The sequence below is a fragment of the Sminthopsis crassicaudata genome, chromosome 1, assembly GCF_048593235.1.
Source record: "Sminthopsis crassicaudata isolate SCR6 chromosome 1, ASM4859323v1, whole genome shotgun sequence".
In the NCBI taxonomy this organism is placed as follows: domain Eukaryota; kingdom Metazoa; phylum Chordata; class Mammalia; order Dasyuromorphia; family Dasyuridae; genus Sminthopsis; species Sminthopsis crassicaudata.
In genome coordinates this window covers 731,469,516-731,489,425 of record NC_133617.1, presented here as the reverse complement: position 1 = coordinate 731,489,425, position 19,910 = coordinate 731,469,516, and the positions used below count along the sequence as shown (strand labels likewise).

The following is a 19,910-nucleotide window of genomic DNA, read 5'->3' as shown; positions in this document are numbered from 1 at the left end:
TCCCCTTCCTCCGCTCCCCTTCCTCCTCTCCCCTTCCTCCTCTCCCCTTCCTCCTCTCCCCTTCCTCCGCTCCCCTTCCTCCTCTCCCCTTCCTCCGCTCGGGGAGTGCTGACGGGGTCCAGTGAGGATGGGTGGAGTTAATTGAGGAAGTCCTGAGGGTCTGCACACCCCCCCCCCCACGCAGAGCGTCCCAGGCGCGGTTTCTTGTTTAATCTCCCCAGCACTGAGACTCCAAGCTGGGCTTCAGGGGGGTTTACTTTCACTAGTTTTAACGGGTCCAGCATAGCACTTGGGGCCTGAAAAGGCCTTGGGAGTTCTAGCCCGAAGTGAGCTGGTGCCGATTTCCCACCTGACGATGGTGTCCTTTCCAACTAGTTCTGTCTGGGTAGAAGCGTCCTTTCCAGAAAGTGCAGGCCAGCGGGCGCCAGGCCGCCCTTGTTCTGAGGAGGAGGGGAGGGAGGACTCCTCGCTTACTCTTAAGGGACGAGCAGCCCCCCCCCCCCCCCCCGCTCGCCGGCCTTCCCTTTGGGGCCAGGCGGACTCCCCGGGGGCTCCGGAAGGCCAGGGAGCGGCGGCGCCGGCCGTGGGACCGAGGGAAGGCCCTGGCCAGACGGAGCCCCCGCGGCAGCAGCAGGCCGAAGTTAGGGCCGCGACTCCGAGGCGGGCGGCAGACTCGGGACCTCAGAGCTCAGGGCCTGGGCTCTGGGTCGGCCCGTCAGTCAGAAAGCATCGTTTAGAACCTGCTTCCTTCTGCCACACCGTGCCAAGGGAGGGCTAGACGGGGAGCACCTCCCAGAATCCAGGAGAGGGTTGTCGGGCCCCCTGCAAACGGACGTCGGGGGGTCCCTTCCGGTGGGAGGAGGAAGCCCGGTGGCTGGTCCGGAAGTCAGGGGCCGCCGAGGGTTCCCCAGGCGGGGAAGCCAGAACTGAGCTGGGGCTGGCTCCTGGCTCGCCGGCGGTGGGAAGGGCTGGGAACCCCGGCGAGACTCTGGCGGCCTGGCCTGCCGCTCGGGCCTTTCCTGGGCAGCCTGCGAGAGCCGCGGGTCTCTTTTGGAGCCCCCTGCTGGCCGCTTTGGGGCACTGCAGGAGCCCGGCAGGGAGACTGCAGCCAGTGGGGGGGGGGCCTGGCTTAGCCCACTGGGAGCCGGGAGTAAAACTTCGGCTTCGGCCCGCCGGGTCTCGGGTGCCAGCCCATTTCCCGCCTGGATCAGTGCAGGCCACGGCGGGCCGGGCAGCGGGGCCCGGGTCAGGCCCTGTCCCCTGGGGTCTCCCCTGCGTTCAGGGGCGTGGTGGGCCACTCTTTCAAGAACCGCTCTGCTACTGCCTTTCGTCTCTTTCTAGGAAAATCCCTCCAGCGCCTAGTCATCCGGCCTCTGCGCGTGTTCCCCAGCGGACGAATTCCGTGCCCCCGCCGCCATATGGCGTGAGCCCCCCGGGGTCTGTTTCCTCCACAGTCTCGCCGTCACCAGTGTTGATCGCGTCCTCCTGCGTCCCTCCGAATGGCAGGTCCGTCCCAGCCCACGGAACGACGCTCAACGCCGCCCCGGCCGCCCTGGGGGCCGTGGAGCCCGCGAGCGCGGCGCAGGCCCGGCAGCCGTGCCCTTCGGCCCCTTCGGCGCCGGCCTCCGTGCCCTCCCCGGTGTCCGGGAAACCTCAGAAACCGAAGTCCAACAAGTCTCTGAAGCCTAAGGAGTCTCCTGCTAACAGCACTAACTGTAACAATATCGGCAGCGGCGGCAGCTCAGGAAAGAAACGCAAAAACAGTTCCCCGCTGTTTGCACACTCTTCCTCTTCTTCCTCCTCTTCCTCCTCCTCCTCTTCTTCCTCTTCTTCTTCCTCCTCTTCCTCCTCCTCCTCCTCTTCCTCCTCTTCTTCTCCTCATTCCACAGACTCTTTTAGGAAAAACTGTGTGGTGAACTCTGCCAACTGTGGGGCTGCTTATCCTCCCCCGGTCCCGCCGTGCCACGGCCTCGGCCCCAACTGTCTGACTAAGCAGGCCAACTCTGTGGGCGTCAGGCACCCCCCGGCGGGCCGGGGCCCCCCGGCGGGGAGCCCCTCGGAGTCCATCAAGAGGATGAGCGTGATGGTGAACAGCAGCGATTCCACCCTCTCCCTGGGCCCCTTCGTCCACCAGGCCAGCGAACTGATGATGGCTGCCAACTCGCACGGCGGCTTCCCCCACTCCCACGCCCCCCTGGACAAGCTCCTGGGGAAGAGGAGAAAGGGCTCCCCCGGCGCCGCCCACCCCGGCGGCCAGGCCGGCAAGGTGGCCAGACTGCCATCCATGAACAGCGTCCACACCAAGCACCCCGGCCCGATCCCGGGGACGCAGGCGCTGGCCAACAACTCCCTTCTCCATCAGGTAAGGGAGGACCACCGGTAAGCCCCGCGGCGGGGCGCGCGCCTTGTCCGTCTGCCGACCGGTGGCTGAGGCCGTGGTGTACGTCAGCGGTTCTTGACCTTGTTTCTGTGTCTGGGGCAGCCCGGGCACTTCTTCTCAGAACGACGTTTTTAAGTGCAGGAAATAAAATGCACGGGATTGCAGAGGAAACGGATGGTATCGAATACGGCCATCCGAGCCCGCAGTCGCAGTCTGCAGGTTAAGAACCCTTGGTATAGATCACGGTGCCTTTAAAAGACCAATCCATTCGGGACTGTCGGAAGCGCTGCACTGGGCCTAGATTTCCGCCCCCTCGTCACTACTAAACTTGAAAGGCGTCGGTCCCCAGGAGGGGAGCTGCTCCCCGGGGAAGTTAGAGTGAGGGTCTGGAAGCAGTCGTGCCATAACGGACGTTGGGGAGGAATAGCTGTCAGTTATGCCTCTCTCTCATCTCCACTGTCCAGGAAGAACTCGGTCCCCGTCCCACCGCCCGTCTCGCCAGACACGCTGACCATAGCTAACCGGAAGCAGGCCCCATTAGGGAAAAATGATTTTATTTTTAAAGATGATTTTTTTTAAGGTTTTTTTTCCCCCAGCCAGATTTACAGCTAAATATTCTGTACCTTCCGATCGATCGCTGACAAGCGTGCATCAGAGCTGACCTGTGCTTGATTCAACGAGTTGAAAATAAGACACCTACATCGGGCGGCCGCTCGCAAAAGGCGGCCCAGGGGTCCAGAGTCGCAGCCCTGCCCCTCGTCCCGAGAGGCTCCGACTCCCTCCCATCCCCCCGCGCCTCCTCTTCCTCTCTTCGGCCTCACTCAGAGTCGGAGGCCCTCCGTTTAGGCCCTTCACGTAGTGATCAGACGGGGGTCTGGGTTCGTTTATATTTTAAAAGAGATCACCAGACAGCCCTAGATCCATCTTCCCCCACACCAGCTTCAGCGGGGAGCCCTCGGAGCTCACAGAGCTCTAAAGAGGGGAAAGCCCGAGTTCGATTACTCTCGAGTTTCCCCGACTGACCATGTCCTCTTCTGCCGTCCGAGAACCGTTTGGAAGAGAGGGCCAGGCAGGAGCAAGATCCAAAAAAAGGCAGTCCTGAGCTTTTTGTCACCATTAGCAGGGGTATAAGACAAGGAGGAGCCACAACCAGAGGCCGGAGGCTCGTCCCCTGGGACAGCCGGGTCAGAGGTCAGGGACCGCTGAGGGGACAAGCCGCACCCGAGCTCCCGATGGGGGCTTGTGCCCAGGGCCGGGCGCGCTGCGAAGGCCCCGGAAGTGGCGTTCTTTTTTCTAAAGGCCGCTTCTGGCTTCTGCAGGCAGAGCTCGGCCAGGAGGGCGACGTCAGGGCTGCTGAATGCTACTTCTTGCCTTCTTCCTGAGAGTGACTTCCCTCTAGTTCCACACTGGAGCGAGCTTTCTCCAAAGCCGGCCACTTTAGCTCCCCTCCCCACGGGGCTGAATTAGGACAAGGCAGAGTCCGGCTGCAGGAAGCCAGGCCTGAGGGCGGTGCTCGTGCCAAGCAGGGAAGGCTGGAATTGGGCACCCCCTGAGCCCGTGGGCCCCGAGGCACATCCCGCAGCATGGGGGCCCGCAGGCAGCAGCCTCCCCCTTTCCCTGCCCGTGGTCCCCTCTGGGCTTGCTTCAGTCTGAGTATGCTACCTCGAATGCCTTGAGAGAGAGAAGTTCTTCTCGTTACCCAGACCTGGAGCGAGGGGCCCCAGGGAGCCTCCTCGAGGTCGGAGCGAGCACTGGCAGCAAGCTTGAGGTGTCGCCAGGCCCGGGAAACGGCGTGGCTCGCAGTGCCGGCACGGCCGTCTTTGTGGCCACCCCCTTAGGGAGCGTGTTACATAGCGGAGGGCCCTTCCATGTTGGCTAACTCGTCTTTCCCTTTGTATCTCTCTTCTCTTTCTCCAAAGCCAAAGGCCCATCCCTGACAGCTGGACTAATGACCATAGTGAGAAAACCTCCACCTGGCACTCTGGACTCCACGATGCCTTTGAGCTTATCCCCAGCTTCCTGTGGTCCTCAGGTGTAGAGATCTGCTGGACTCTTGCTCGTTTTAAAAAGGAATTCCCTGAAGCCATGGCTGTAGCAGTGAACACCCCCAATAGGCCCTGCATCTGAGTTCAGCCACAGAATTGCTTTTATCAGTGTTAAAAGTGGTCTGGACTGCTCGCTACAAATCTGGGAGATTTTGACTTGCAGGAACACCTCATGGTACCGCTCTTTGATAGATTGGCTGGGCAAAAAGATGCTTCGGGCAGAACCTTCCCGGAGACTTCCTTCTCCCCCTTCCCCCGCCAGCCCCCGCGGACATCCCCAAGCAGTTAGATACCCCTTCTCTGGATAGGCCCTGGGACGTGCAGGGAGTGACCCTCCACGAGGGAACGCGGTGCTGCTTTTTGGGACACCAGCCCGACTCGGCAGAACAGGCCCTTTTTTTGCCCAGCCTTTTGCAAGTAATTTGGGATAAGGAGCCATCAGGAGTTCTTAATTTAAAAAGTTAATTAATTTAAGCCATCGATGCCCAGAAAACAAGTATAAACTATTTTGGAGGAATACTTTTCATGGTACACAAGCAATTCTATGTGCTTTTTGAATAAGATTTAATTGAAAAGGAATATAAAAATGCTAACTAGTTTTGATAGAGGAAAGCCAAATGGAAAAAAAAAAAAAATCACTGTAGGGGAAAAACCCTATGCCGAGATTTCCAAAGAAATGTAATTTCTTTTACAAGGGTATTCCATAGAGTCTTCACATTGAAACAGCATATCAAAGTAGGTTGATTATACCTTCTAGCCTCGTTCTATTTTCTAAAAATTGCCTTTTTAAGATAAAATTAATAGGATACCACAAAAATGAGCATTCGTATTTTTAATGTTTTTGGAGGTGAGTTGTGTTATCCTCCAGCTCCTGAATACTGTAACAGAAATCACTTTTAAACATCAGCTTGACCTGACCCTGTTTGGTCCATCATCCCCTTTATGTCACTATCGATAATTCATTGATTGGGTTTTGTTTTTTTTTGTTTTGTTTTGTTTTTTTTTGTGAAGGGGCTTGAGGGGAGTGCGGCATGGAATGGGAAATTTCCCATGCTGCCCTTGAGTGTTTCTTTTCATTCACATTCATTTCTCAAGGATCTCAAGGATCTGTGCTTTCACCTTCCCGGGAAAGTGTTCTGATCCGGGACATTTCCCACCTAACTCCCCTCCCTCCCCCAGTGAAATCTTTAAAGGGCTCAATGCTGTCAGAATGTAATTGCTGGAGAAGTCACTGGCCACTTACACTGGGCGGGTTTACCTGTGTCTCTCAGAGGGCTGATCTCCCCTGCTGCTGTCCGTCAGAGACCTCCCTTTTGCATCTGGCATCCCCCCTCCCCCATTGTCATAAACTCCCATTTCAGGGAAGCTGAAGCCAACGGATGACAGAGCAAAAGCTTGGGTCATCGGTCTAACAGAATCAAACTGCTCCAGACTCCTTTGACACAGACCTGAGCAGATGTTAGGGGATGACAAAGATCCTATTATGCAGACACTTTAGAGAGAAATATATGGAAAATAGTCATTTTCTTGAAAGGGGTGGGGTCTTTTCATTGATTATGCAATCAGTTACCAAATGTTTTTAGGACTAGGAAGGCTAATAAAGAGTGCAGACATGTGGAAGGGCTATTTTCTTATTTTATTTGGAAAAACCAATAGGATGATTAGATGACCTCCACGGTTCCTTCCAGCTCTAAATCTATGATTTGGCGACCTCCCAACAGTGAGCCATAGGTGGGGAGGAGGGGCAGCGTCCAAACGTCCCTCTGTTGACTCCGAGCACCTTCCGTGCTGGGGGTAACAAGGGCATTTGTGGTTTGGGTCGATTCCGTTTCCAAGCTAAGAACGGAGCGTTGATGGCAATAAAGAGTCAGTTTTAAGTGATAGAATTTGTCCAAGATTATGTTACTCCAGAAAAAGAACTAAAAAGGCTACGTGATGGCGTCAGAGCTGATTCCGAATAATGTAGATATTTAGAATAGCAAGTGTTGATCATTTGGATTTCTTTTCGATTGGGGTTTTTAATTCCATTTTCATTATGTCTCCTGGTAGTACCTACGTAAAGCGACCGGATTAGGAAATTAGCCATTTTGAAACCTGCCTGCCACAAACCAACCTACTCACACAGTGCTATCTATGGCATTGGAGACCGGTGGGTTGTTTTTTTCTTGGGACTTTTATTTTCTCCTACAATTATTTTAGTACTTATAAATAATTAAGGTGATTTAAAATAGTAGCACAAGTACTTTTTGGATTAAATTAACTTGCAAAACCAAATTTGCAGTGGTTGGGTTGTTTCTAGACAGATTTTGGTATTAATTTAAAACCAAGACAATTTTTATATTGTTTCCATAGAATTTCATGACAACTCCTGCAGTTTTCTTAACCTATTTAAAAAAAAAAATTGCTGCAATGATGAACAAAGAATTATACAAAACCTACTTTTGTATCTTTATTTTGGAATTTCTTGTTCTATTATAAATATTGAAGTATCCCTATTTCAGAAAACATATTTTGTTAAAATTGATTGTACATATTTAAATATGTATTTTTGCACAGGTCTTTTTTTCTTATATCCAGTTTTGGTACAATTGAGATCATCTAGTATTTATTTATTAATTAATAAAAAAAAAAGAAGTAAGTACCTTTTTATAATTTGAAGTGGTTCACTGCCAAGCCAATAGTCCTAGAACTTGCCTACTTCACAATTTAAGGGATGCCTCTGTTTCGTGAAAGTCTATGTCCCTTTTAATGTCTTGGGAGTGGATTCATAGAGATTAACTGGGCATTGCTTCTGTTAAATTGCCTAATTCCCCAGAAGACTACATTTAGTTAAGTGACACACTGCTTCTCCTTTGTTCATGTTTTGTGAATGCCTGTCAGTGCAGATGTCTGTATGTGCCCTTGTGAGTGAATGCGCGCGCGCGTGTGTGTATGTGTGTATGCGTGTGTGCAAGTGTGTGCGCACTTGCATGTGCAAGCCACTAGTATGTTGTGGTTTAAAACTAATGGAAAAAAAAACTGAAAAGTGCCTGATAACTAGTTTCAAGCTTGGACTGTGTAGACAGATTCTCCTTTAAAAGACTTGAATGTTAAGTTGAATATATTTTTTATTTTATTATTATTATTATTATTATTATTATTTTTTGGAGCTTGCTTTTTCCACCTAATGTCATTTCTAAAAATTTAGGGGAGGAGTAAATTAAAAAAATTACCTACACTGGTAATTGGATAAAGTATTTTAAAATAAGACTTTTTGGTTTGAAACAATCCTGGTGGGTGATAATTTTCCCACGACGCCAAGAGTTGTAATCTTTTTTTCAGCCAGCAGTTTTACAAGACATGTATCATTTTGTTAATTTACTCATAAAATGGAGAGTTTAAAATAGAATATGTAAAAAATTTTGTACTCCAAAAATCTAACAAAAAGAAGTACCTCTTAGAACATTGAAGGAAAAAAAACAAAACAAAAAAGCATGATCTGGGAAATGTAACTGAAGGCCACTGTCTTCCTCTAAGAGTTCTCTTGCCAAGGGGCGTCCCTACTGTCTCTCCTGCCCCGGGGAAAGAATTGGGCTACAGATAACTGTTGAAGGTTTGCTGTTTAGCAGAGAATAATCATTTTTACCTTTTGTGCAAAACACGTTACATTTTCAGATCATTTAATATGAGCACTACGCGCTGTCGATGTGAATGTAGGGCCTGGAAAGCATCTTGCTCTGTTTTGAGCCTGGTTCTAAAAGCAATCTCCGGTGTCAAGTGTGTGACTAGTGTGATAATTTGTACACAAGATGAAGAGCATCTCAGCTGGACTTTGGGTTGGCTGCTGTATAGTACATGAACAAATGTCATGGGATAGAAAATTACTTTGGATATTTAAAAGAAAAGAAATATATAGTCTATTTGTTTTGTAACAAGTTTCTGTAAATAAAATAATTTATACTATTTATAAGAAAAAGTTGTGCTTTGCTTTATGAAAAATTAGTTTGTGGAACAAACCTGTTACTAAACCAGGCAATAAAAATGAGGACTTCTCAATAAAACAAGGATGCTTACATGAAATACATTTCTACATGTTTTTGCTTCATTATAATCCTACACACATACTTTAAACCCAGAATGGGGCTTTCTTTAGCCTCAACCACAAAAATAAAGCAGTGCCTCAGTTTCCTGCATACTTTTTGGGACATTTTTAAATCTATTTAAAAAGTTTTGCCTGTGTATGTAATATCTAATTTATATTTTTCCCCTCCCAATTTTGCAAAAGAATCAGGGGGAGTGGGATAGTCTTGAAATTTAGCTCTGTACTTTTGTGAAATTTGTAAATATAGATATTTACAATGGTCTTCCTACAAGGCTCCTCTTCCCTTTTTCTCCCTGGAAGTTGCACTCGGCTATAGAGGAGAGTTTTCCATGTTAAAAAAGAGTTTTCTATATTAGCCTGGACTCAGCAGCCCTTGGCTTCCTTAAGGGCTTCAAATCTATCTGTCCAGACTTCCTGTAAATAAATTCGATCTAAAATTATGGAATTGGTTTTGTCACTTCTATGAATTCAGGAGTCGTAGAGACAGCTACCCGTAATCAGTCAGGCTCAATACAGGTGCCGGAAACATTTGGTTGGAATGGGAAGTATATGTTGGGTTTTATAAAACAAGTTTTTGTCAATCGTTGTTTTTCTCTTTATATCACCTAAAAGACCTAGGGAGAGATTTTTCTTTTTCTCCATTCTTAAAAGCAAAACTAAATTCTGTCGCAAATACTTTGAGAACAATTTTCAACTGTCTGGCAAGTTTGATAGATGGGAAGGAAGAAGCTAAATACCAGTTGGACATTTGAGACAGAATTCAGTCAACCAAGGATCAGTTATTGCCAGAAAAGAACTTGACTTTTCTATGACAAAAAAAGACTTTCAATAGCAAGTCAATTGAGTCTCCCAATTTCAAACAAAACTCTCAATGCAATAAAAACCTCTTGACTGGAGTCATGTCTTTTATCTGAAAAAGCACCAAAATGACTGAAATCCCTCTGTGCGGAATGTGGAATACCTCACAAGTTTGTTTTCCAGACATGATCTTAAAAAAAAAAAAGTGGGGAGGGCCACTGCTACCAGTAATTAAGTCACTACGTGGGTCTGAGAAGAAAAGGAGCATTCAGAACGCGTTATCAGTACATTAAATAATACTCAGTTGGAAACTAATCTTGCTCAGTTAAGTTTATCCTTTTCCAGATGATGCTAAGAATCATTTGTCTAGAGGTAGGCAGTCATTTTACAGGTATTCCTCACTGACCCTTTCAGTTTTGCACAGCATAAAGAGAGTACCCAGCTATGTGAAGTTTTTACTTTTGTCTGTCAGTCAGCTTTCCGCAGTGAACAAGAAATACTACTGGAGTTGGGAGTTCTTAATGACACTTTCAAAGTATATTACTAATAGGCCGCTGTGGTAGTGATACATTAAAAAGGCTTTGATTTTATTTTAGCATGTTGATGCTTTATCCTGTGTATTATGACTTCTGCTTTCAAATAGTATCATCTCTTAAACCTGAAGATTACAGTTGATCTGAACTTGGTTTTTAAGCTGTTTGTTGTTATAGGAGGTAAGACCTAAATTATCTTAGATGATTTTTTTCTTCATTGTAATTCATGAGGTTCTGACTCAGAAGCCTTATTTCTAATTTATGACCTTTTCTGAAAAAGAAAAAGTAAAATATTTGAGAAAAATCAAGTAATTTACATTTTTCAATTCAGAAGTTTAATGAAAATGCTCCCTTGTAGCTTAGTAGCATTAAAAATGAATTTAAATCAAGCTCATATGTTACTTTGGACTGTATTTCATATTAGGAAGCGCTCCTTTTAATTAACGAGAAAATAGATGTAAAGACCTGAGAAGGTGGAGTGTGTATTACAGTTTTCCCAAGGTTGCTAGGGTGAGAACACCACCATCTAGTGAGAAGACGATGTAAGCCAGCCAGACCCTGCAAAAGGTCTGGCACTGAGCAGCCACATTCCATGGTGTTACCCAGGGGCAAGCCCTATGGTTGCCTTTAAGAAGTTACAAACTAGGGACTATCTGGGGGCTTGTGCTGGGCCCCGCTCCGGAGGCTGGCTTCAGGCGGTCGGTCTTTTCACCCTCCCCATCACTCCTTGTCAGAATAGTCAAGGAAGGAAGGCTCAGCATTGTTAGGGTTTCTTTAGTGCAGAGCCCGTGTTCAGATACTGCTCTACTTTTCCACTTCAGTCAATCCCACTGACTACTAAGGGAAACGTCCCTCTTGTTATCGACTGGAGCAATGGTTTACAAGTGGTTTGTAGCACTGGGTGTGGGCACTAAAGGGGAAACCGGCAGAATCCAGATCCTGGAGAAGTTGTCCATTTGAAGGATATTGCAGATGGGGGTGGGGAATCCCAGAAGGCTTTATAGAGAAACGATGGTGCTCAGTTGGGTCTTTGGAGTTGGGTCTTTGGAGAGGGAAGTGCTAATGGGGTGGGAGTGTGTTCCTGGCAGGGAGGACACATCTTCCATTAAAATTAATATCAGCTGCATGAGCAGCCAAAGGAAGTAGTTATTGAGGTCACTGGCTTGTAGCTTTACCCCCTTACTGGAAGGGGACAGGTAAGGAAGGTAAAGGCTGTATATGCCTCTAATGAGCCAACCCAGATGGAATAAAAACAAACAAATTTCCTTGGAGTAAATTTTATAAACTAAATTCCTTGAAGAATTCCTACCTGCCAGCAGCCATCCTCTTTTGTGATGGATGCTTCAGGAAATACTGGCTACTAAGGGTGTTCCACGCCTGGCCCTGAAGCTAAGTCACGGCTGGTTTGGGTAGACAAAGTACAGCATTCTGAGGTGGTTTACTGCCTAGAGTCCACAACTCCACAGTAGACATGGGCCCTAAACAAAGCTTTTTCACAATTTGGTACAGATATATTACATAATTAATCACTACCCCCAACCCATTTCTTTTGGCTGTATTTTCATGTTCCCACTATGGAGAGGGCTGTCAATCTCCCTGGCTATATATTGGTTGCCCACTAGCTTCAGTACAGTTCTAAGGTCTTGGTGCCCCCTCCTCACCACCTCCTATCCCCATGATTGCTTTCAGCTTTCAGGCCTTGAGATGGAGGATTTTATTATTTCTGTTGAGCACAGCTCATCTTCCCTTTCTTGGGTGCCAGTCTTCACAGCTATCCCCCAGCTAACATCACACTTTTAAGGTTTGCAAAGCACTTACACACGTTCTTGCAGTCAGTCCTTGCAGTGCCTCTGCTATGCAGATGACATTCTCCTTCTGCAGATGGGAAATAGTGGCTGGCCCAGGCTCACAGCTCTGAAAGGATCTCTGTTCTTGATTCCAGGTTCTAGGTCTCAGCTGCTGTAAGCCTCCTCAAGGAGCACACCATTCCCTTTGGCAGAGGATGCTTGGCCCAAATAAATCGCCGGTCTATCTCAGACCCTAAGCAAGTCCAACTAAATAGAACAGTTTTCCCAAGAAACATCAATCCTCATGATTAATGCTTCATTTTCCCTCCATCAAGGAAATCCCTAGATAAAGGCACTTAATGTATTAAGTCCTCTCAATAGAGAAAAAAAATTTAAATGCACCCCAAAACCAAATGGAAACTTAGGAGGGTTTACTAGATGTCTCAGGCCAAGAGAGACCGTGAAGGAGCCCCAGGATTTGAATCAGAATCTGATCAACCCACTGAAGGAATCTGAGCTCTGCCTGCTCTGCCCCCTGGTGGTCACTTCCCCTCTGGGCTCATGAGGACTGGATAGATTAAGGGTTCCTTCTAGCACCCAAATTCCCATTAATATCTCAGCTGTCCAACAAAGAAGTCCACTTTCAGTGTGTACTTCCCAAAAACTGGCCAGGTAGAGGACAGTAACTATCCTCTAGGGAGCCAGTAATCTGTTAATACTGAAGAAACCTAAAGAAGCAACATGGTACCTTGAAAGGCCAGAATCCATTGGGTATCCTGGTGGCAGACCTTGACTGTGCCCTCAGTTTAAAAAACTGACTGGCAGTGAGTTACCAGCCACATTTGCTTTTAGTTTTTTTAATTTCTTAAATAGTCAGGGGGAGGGGCAACTTCTATTTAGCATATTCAATTTAAACATATTATAGCAATAGTTAAATCTTCAAAGATAATACTGAAACCAAAAATGTATCCTTTATTTTTTTTTTTTTACAGCTGAATTGTTTACATAATGAAATGGACTATAAAATTTCCAAGTATTTATCATTAAAGGGCACCTTCATTCCAACAAGATAGTCAGAAGATTTGTCAAACCTTATAAACTATCTCCTATCCCTTTGTGTGTAGACGCTTTCCTGGAGTCTTACATGTTAATCACCCTGGAAAGTTTCTGAACTCGATTCAACAGCAGATCTCCTTTCTTGATGGTTTCCTGGTACTGCCAGTTCTTGCTATCTGGTCTGTTCAAAAACAAAAACATCCATTTCCTTATATCACAGCACGAAAATGGCTTTCTGTCATTAAAATTTTGCTGATTTAATCATTCTAACTGAACACTAGAAGGCCACGTTACCTGTTGGTTTCCACAATTTCATTTACTTTATCTATTTTGCAGTGTAGTCTTCCAGCTGCAATAAATCTGGAAAGTTCCCTGATGGAGGTGAAACAAAGTATTAATAAAAATGCTGACATTTCTTAGAAAAGTTACTGCACTGTCAAAGCTAGTTTAAAAGTGCTATTGATTTAATTTTGGAGTTGCAGCATCAAAAAAAATTATCTTTAAAAAATATGTTAATATCGACTCACTTTAGTACTGCCTATTATTATATATTATTATATTAATATTATTATTATTATTATTATTATTATAGCTTAATAATTCCTATATTTGGAATATTTGAGGAAAAAGACCAGACCAAGCAGAAATCTGAACACTTCATCTATGCAACACACCATAATTAACCCACACAAGGGTATGGCTTCTGGCCATTGGGACCACAGTTCAGCTGCTTTTCTAGTAATACATTTTCATAATACAAGGGCCTATCTCACACAAGACCCTACACAACAGTAAGGACTTTTTAAACTTTTTGCTATTTAAAAAGTCCTAACATTAAAATGGGCCCAGTAATTTCACACACTAAAAACAAGTGTCTGTGATTTAAAAAAAAAAAAAAAAGTAGGAATTTTCCTACTACGCTAAATTTGCACATAGGAATCAAATACTGCATTCATTTTATAATCAATTACCACATCAAAGGAAGTAGAGGGAAATGTAAAAAAAAAATTTTAACTGTTAATGGTTTGGCCCATTCTTACATTAAAAAAAAAAAAAAAAAAAAAATCTAATTCCTAAAACACTATTCAAATATGACAAAGACTTAGCATTAATAATTCTACACTGCCCTCTAAATACTTGCTTGTATTAGTTTTCTGGATAAGTGATTTTGAGTCATACACTTTAAACTTTAGCTAAATCAAAAGGTCAGCTCAGCATGGAAAAATCCACTTAGAGATATTATTCTATGATTACAACACATGGGAAATGTTACCTGATGGAACTTTCCCTGTGGCTAGATTTAAATATCACCACAACTAAGTAACCCGGCACAAATATAAAGCAAAATTTCAAAAACAGTTGCCATCTAGGAACAGTTGAATAAAACATAGGAAACAAAACACCTCTCCTTTCCCACTGAGCAAAGAAACAGGAAAATCTGTTTGCTACTGCCCACAATTCCTGTCTAGCCAACCATCAGTCTCTTCTCTACTGACCCAAGAGTTAACAGTCTCCTCTTTACCATCAATAAGGAATTTGGTCTCATTTTCATTGCTACTGAAAAACCAATACCTTCTAGATTGAAATAAAAAAAGCTTTTGAATCCCAAGGTAGGCCCCATACTGCAACCTGCTATCAACCAAAGCAGTCAAAAATTGCAAACTGCATCAGGATATCAGTGTTTGTGGAGGATATGCAAGAATGAGTTATACAAAATGCAAATAAATCAATTTCGATTCACGATTTCATTTGATTTCCAAATGCCCTTAAATTAAAGTAGGCAGTGCTCACATGACCATTTTGCAACAGATAAAAAATCAAGGGATCCAAAGTGTCAGAGCCAGTGTGTCGCCGAGAATGGCATCATGTCTCCCAACCAGTCTGGGCACTGACTACAGTACTCCCTCCCTATTCAGGGAGCAGCTCTTGGTTAAGATACCCCATCGGGCATTTTTCACACCAGCTGGCAGCCTCACTCTTATGCTAAGACAAAAAAAGTCCACTTCTTGTGATCAGCACTAACACTACGTTTCCATTTGTATAATGCTTTTAAGATTCACAAAGACTTTTCTATCTTCCCGGCTGATCCTCACAACAGCCCCACGTTAAGGCTGACACAGGGACACGCTGCCAGAAAGACTCTGAAGCAGGCCTTACCCCGACTCCAGTACTCTGCCCACTGTGCCACCCAGCTGGCATTTCTACAGCTAAGTGGGTGCTGCAGAGAAAGCAGAGAGAATTGGGAGAAGCAGTATCACTTCATACATAGCAAAAGGATAGGAGCTGTGAGAGCTGATCATCTGAACCATCTATCCTATAATTTCAGGCTAGCCCAAACCTCTCCATAAGTCAGTTTCTTTGCATATGATTCCTTCTACATGATGGAAATGTTAGTAGAGCTCTTTGGACAAGATTTTTAAAAATATTAGACAAATTATTCAATTTTTTTTTTTTTTTCTCCAAATTTGGTATTGGGGCAAGAAAATGGAGTGTGGCAGCAAAAGGGTGTAAGGACAAGCATGACTTTAAGCAGTTCTGACTAATCTGCAGCGAGCGGCCTCCACTAAGAATGTTAAATTTGTCTGTCTTACTGGTCTATGAACTCCACACCGACTCCAAAAGCTTCTGCCATGTAGCCTAGTGTCAGTGACCGGTAGGACTCCAAGAGCTGACTGTACGCGTGGATTCTCATCTCTCGGACGTAGTATCGATAATGAGGTGCAAAGAGCCAGTCTTTTTTCATCTCCTGCTCAACAATCGCTGCAACAAACCAAAGAAAGCATTTTAAGCACACAATTCCTGGCCATTTGTGTCCCCTAATAAATGGGCCGACAAGAACCTGATGTAAAATGGAAAGGAAGGAAAGGCCAGGCCTCTGATGAGCTTGGGGTCTGGTGATGGAGCATGAGAAGACGCATAAAATCGTAACCTGGGTTCATTCTGTCACGCCAACGTTCTCTAAGTCTGTAAAACATGGACTTCAGTGGGTCCCAGAGGGCGCATAGCTCAGAAACACTCATTTCAGACTCGGCCTCTGAGATGAGCCACATCTTACTAACAAGAGCCTCCTCCAACTACTGAGATAAGAAAAAAAATATGAACATCTCTTTCTAATTTAACACTTTTACCTCATTCAAAAACTGGTTTCTATGGTAGCTTAAGCAACTCCAAATTCTCCAATTCAGCTTCCAATTCTTACCTCCATGGAAACTGAGAGCAGCACAGGGGGCAAGGAGCATAATAACAGAAGGCTTGATTAGTGAGAATAAGAGCAAATAATTTAAAGAATCTGGCATCAGCCCATGATTAGAAAGTCTTCCTTGGGGATCAAAATCAAGTCAGTCACTTTATGACTTGTATCTTGAAAACTGTCACAAACAAGTTACTAATTGGTCTGATATCCTTTGACACTGTTCCTGGTAATTGGCCAATGGGAGCAGGCAGCAAGGGTCCTTCACAACCAGAGAACAACAGGAAAGGTCTCAGATCTCCAAGTCTAAAAGGACCTTACAGATCATTTATAAATACAGAGAATGAGGCCCAGGGAGCTTCACTTATCCCAGGATCGCCATTCCTGGCAGAGGCACAAGGAGGCTCGGGACCCTGTCTATTCTCTCCTCCTACCCCCAGTAACAAGAAGCCCAGGAATACTCTCTGACAGGGGAAAGAGGAACCCAACAAGCTACAGCACACCACCAGGAGGCCAAAGTTTATATCAGACCATCCTCATCCTCATCACTCACAGGCTCTGCCCACAAGAGAGTTCCCCTAGCTCTCGCTTGGGCCATGGTTACTTTTATGGACAAGTCTAACAAACTGGCTATTTGGGATCTACACCCCCCCCCCCCAGCTTAAAATGGCAAGTCAGGAGGCAGTCCATTCATAGCCAGAAAGGAGGCAAAGTAATAAAAACAGAAATGAGAAATAAAAAGACCATCATAGCAGAACTACTCAATATAAAAGTCAACGGCTCCACACATCGTAATGAGCTCTCAGGACGGACATCAGCAAGAGGAAGGGATAAAACTATTACAAAATAATTTTGCCCCAAGTTTAAAAATACACTATTCAAATCCAAAGGGCTGCTTCTCTCCGAGGACTATATGAACACCATGCCCAAGGCTCAGAACATGACAGGTGGATATAATGACCGGCAATTTTTACAGTACGATTCTTGAACATTATTTAAAACCCAAGACATTTCACAGCAACATAAAAAGTCAATCTCAGAATAATTAAGAGCTCAGTGAACCCCACCTCTCACCAAGATTAAGGATTTCCCTTTTTCTTCCCCTCAAAAGGCACTATCACCAGAAATGGCTTAATAATTGATTTGTGAGCCTGCTCCCCGAGTCTCTGGGCTCCGTACTCTCTACTACTCAAAGCAGAACAGAGATTCCATAGAGATGCACAGAGAAATCTGCAAATGCAGGCTGCTTTGTCACCTTAAAGGAGCTGCTTAGAGGAATTAACCAGCAGCAGAATGAAGGCTACATTCTTACCCAATGACTGGAAGAAGACTGAGTAACGACATTCATACAGGGAAAAGAGGTACTGTCGGACTGTGGGCAAGCTGTGCAAGACTTCCAGGATTTCTGCTCCTTTAATGACCTAAAACAGTAAAACAAACTAATGTTTTTGTTGACCATCAGCTTTTTCAAATGTGAAGAGGAAAGAAGGAAAAAGTTTTAAAGCAGGTTTCCTCACTTACCTTTTCCCTGAGATCAGGTCTTTCTAGAGCAATCATGCTGACGTAGACAGTGTATGTGACAAACGTTTTGTAATCCATCAGTTCATAGGACGTAAATGTTGAAACGGTGTCAAGAAAGAGTTCAGCCGCCTGCTTAAAATCCCTAATAGCCACACAGTAAAGACCTTGATACACCTTTAGGCGATTTCTCCTGTCCCAGTCACCTCCTTCTTCTATTAGACTTAAAACAAGAAATATTAAGAGATCGTAACCCACTTATTCATCATAGAGAAAATCAAATGAACAGTTCCACAATAGCTGCTAAAAGTTACAAATCATCTCACCTCATTTAATTAAGGGAGCACTTGAAAACTATATACTTACACGATGTAACAAAGAGAATAAGAAAATTCCTCCTGATTATCTGTCAGAATCTTATTAGCAAAAGTACATTAACTGTTTCCGTTTTATTTTACTGAAATTTTCTGCTTTTACGAATGAGACAATGGGCAGGCTTCCATGCGCCCGCCCCCCCCCCAACATGTCTGCTGCACTTGTGGGAGAAGGGCTGCTGGCGGCCGGACCCCATGTCTGAATGATACCTTTTGGCCTTCTCGGTGTTCCGTGTGATGAGATCATTGTCCATGTAAAATAAGCCAATCCGCAGGAGGTAGAACACGATATCCAAGCGGTGACCCAGGGCCACCGTTTTGTCATATGTCTTGCGAAAGGCGGTCAGAGCTCCTTCCTGTCAAAAGGACCATTACTCAGGTTAAACAAGCACGCGTGGAAAGTAAAAAAGAATCCGATTAAGTTTACCGCCTCCTCAAAGAGTAACTTCTGCACATTCTGAGCGATCCCACTTCCAGAACTATCTAACAAACGTTCACAAAACGCTGCGCCGAGGCAGTGTGAGTGACAGCCCGAGCCTCCAGTGAACCTCCCGTGGCCATGTCCCCGTGACATCAAGGCTACCTCTGGGATTACCTCATAACCTTCTCCAGGCCCCTCCCCACCGACCTTATCCCCGATGCGGCACAGGTACTCGGCCTTGGCCATCATCGCGTCTCGGATCTCACTCTCCCCCAGGTTTTTTTCTGCGTCTTCCAGTTCGTCATCCAAGCGCTTCAACTCCTCCTCATTGGCCTTCTTCATTTTGCTTAAAAGCTCCGAATCCATCTGCCAGTCAAGGGACTTGCACAGTGCTTCATAATACGGGGCCATATCTGAAAGGAGAGGACAGGGGCGCGTGAGGGCTGCCCTCCCCGCCTGGGGACCCTGAACTTCTGCATGGCACCGCCTGCCTGAAGTGGGGGCTCTGGGATCAAATTCCGCCCCTTGCCCACCTGTCGTGTTTGCTCTACGTGATCCTGGGACTCGGTTTCCCCATCTGTCAAACGGAACGGCCCCCACGGTCCTGCCCAGGAGAGCCCGGGGTGCCCCTCCCTCCCCGGGACTCGGTTTCCCCATCTGTCAAACGGAACGGCCCCCACGGTCCTGCGCAGGAGAGCCCGGGGTGCCCCTCCCTCCCCGGGACTCGGTTTCCCCATCTGTCAAACGGACCGGCCCCCACCGTCCTGCGCAGGAGAGCCCGGGGTGCCCCTCCCTCCCCGGGACTCGGTTTCCCCATCTGTCACAGGAGAGCCCGGGGTGCCCCTCCCTCCCCGGGACTCGGTTTCCCCATCTGTAAGTTAAAGCGGCCTGACAGGGCGGGGGCGGGGAACAGCCCGGACATGCTGAGTCAGGGGCGGGGCCTGGCCTCGGTGCTTCCCCGGGCCCGAGTGCCGGCCGGGCCGGGGCTCGCTCACTGTTGTCGCGCACGGCCGCCATGAGCTCGTCGCGCACGGCCGCGTCTCCGCGGTGCTCGGGCAGGCTGAGCAGGAAGCGCAGCTGCGCGATGCGCAGGTCCGGGTTCTTGGGCAGGCCCTCCTCCTCCAGGTTCTCCAGCGGCATCGCGGCGGCGGATCCGGGACCACGAACACAACAAGTACGGCGGCGGCCGGGGCCTGCACTGACACTGCCGGCGGAGGGAAACGGAAGCGGCGCGCGCGCCCTGACTTCCGGCTCGAGCCCGGCCGCCTGCAGCGTCCCCTACCGGGTCCCGCCGGCACTGCGCAGCCGCAGCCACGGCCGCCGTCCCTCCCTCTCTCCCCAGCCCAGCTGGGAGGAGCGCCGTGAGGGGCACCCGGTGGAGGTGGGAATCTGACGTCATTTCACAGAGTGGGAGGGGACCAGCGGGGAAGCCGGATCCCAGACTTGGAACTGGGGCGAGGGGCTGGTCTCATCTACTTTGGTGTCGACTCTTCGGGACCCCCCTGGGGTTTTCTCGGTAAATTCATTAGGATTCCTTCTGCAGCCCATTTGGCAGATGAGGAAACTGAGGCAAAAGGCGGAAGTGACTTGCCCAGTATCACACAGCTAGGAAGTGTCTGAACCAGGACTTGAACTCATGACTCCAGGCCCGGTGCTCGATCCATTGTAGCGTCTACTACAGAAGGGGAAACTGAGGCAGACAGAGGAAGGGGAGGGGCACATCAGTA

At 47.0% G+C, this 19,910-nt stretch overlaps 2 protein-coding genes across 15 annotated transcripts in view; one reads left to right on the top strand and one right to left on the bottom strand.

The window, feature by feature from the left end:
• ATXN7 (ataxin 7) overlaps positions 1-8,484 on the top strand; it is an 88,134-nt gene extending 79,650 nt beyond the window's left edge. For 13 of the 14 annotated variants that reach the window (XM_074284185.1, XM_074284190.1, XM_074284187.1 and 10 more), the window contains one exon: positions 1,342-8,484. In XM_074284185.1, the coding sequence (XP_074140286.1) occupies positions 1,342-2,383 (1,042 nt within the window). In that variant the 3' untranslated portion in view covers positions 2,384-8,484. The remainder of the gene's footprint in view (positions 1-1,341) is intronic. The other variant, XM_074284186.1, reaches the window with a different exon arrangement.
• A 4,091-nt stretch (positions 8,485-12,575) lies between these two features.
• Positions 12,576-19,528, bottom strand: PSMD6 (proteasome 26S subunit, non-ATPase 6). The gene is made up of 8 exons (XM_074284200.1): positions 19,179-19,528; positions 18,391-18,596; positions 17,973-18,118; positions 17,392-17,611; positions 17,183-17,291; positions 15,272-15,440; positions 12,975-13,052; positions 12,576-12,861 (listed from the first exon to the last, which is right to left on the bottom strand). Exons 1-8 carry the CDS (start codon positions 19,321-19,323, stop codon positions 12,765-12,767), a joined length of 1,170 nt encoding a protein of 389 aa, XP_074140301.1. The 5' UTR covers positions 19,324-19,528; the 3' UTR covers positions 12,576-12,764.
• Between the last annotated feature and the right edge of the window lie 382 nt (positions 19,529-19,910).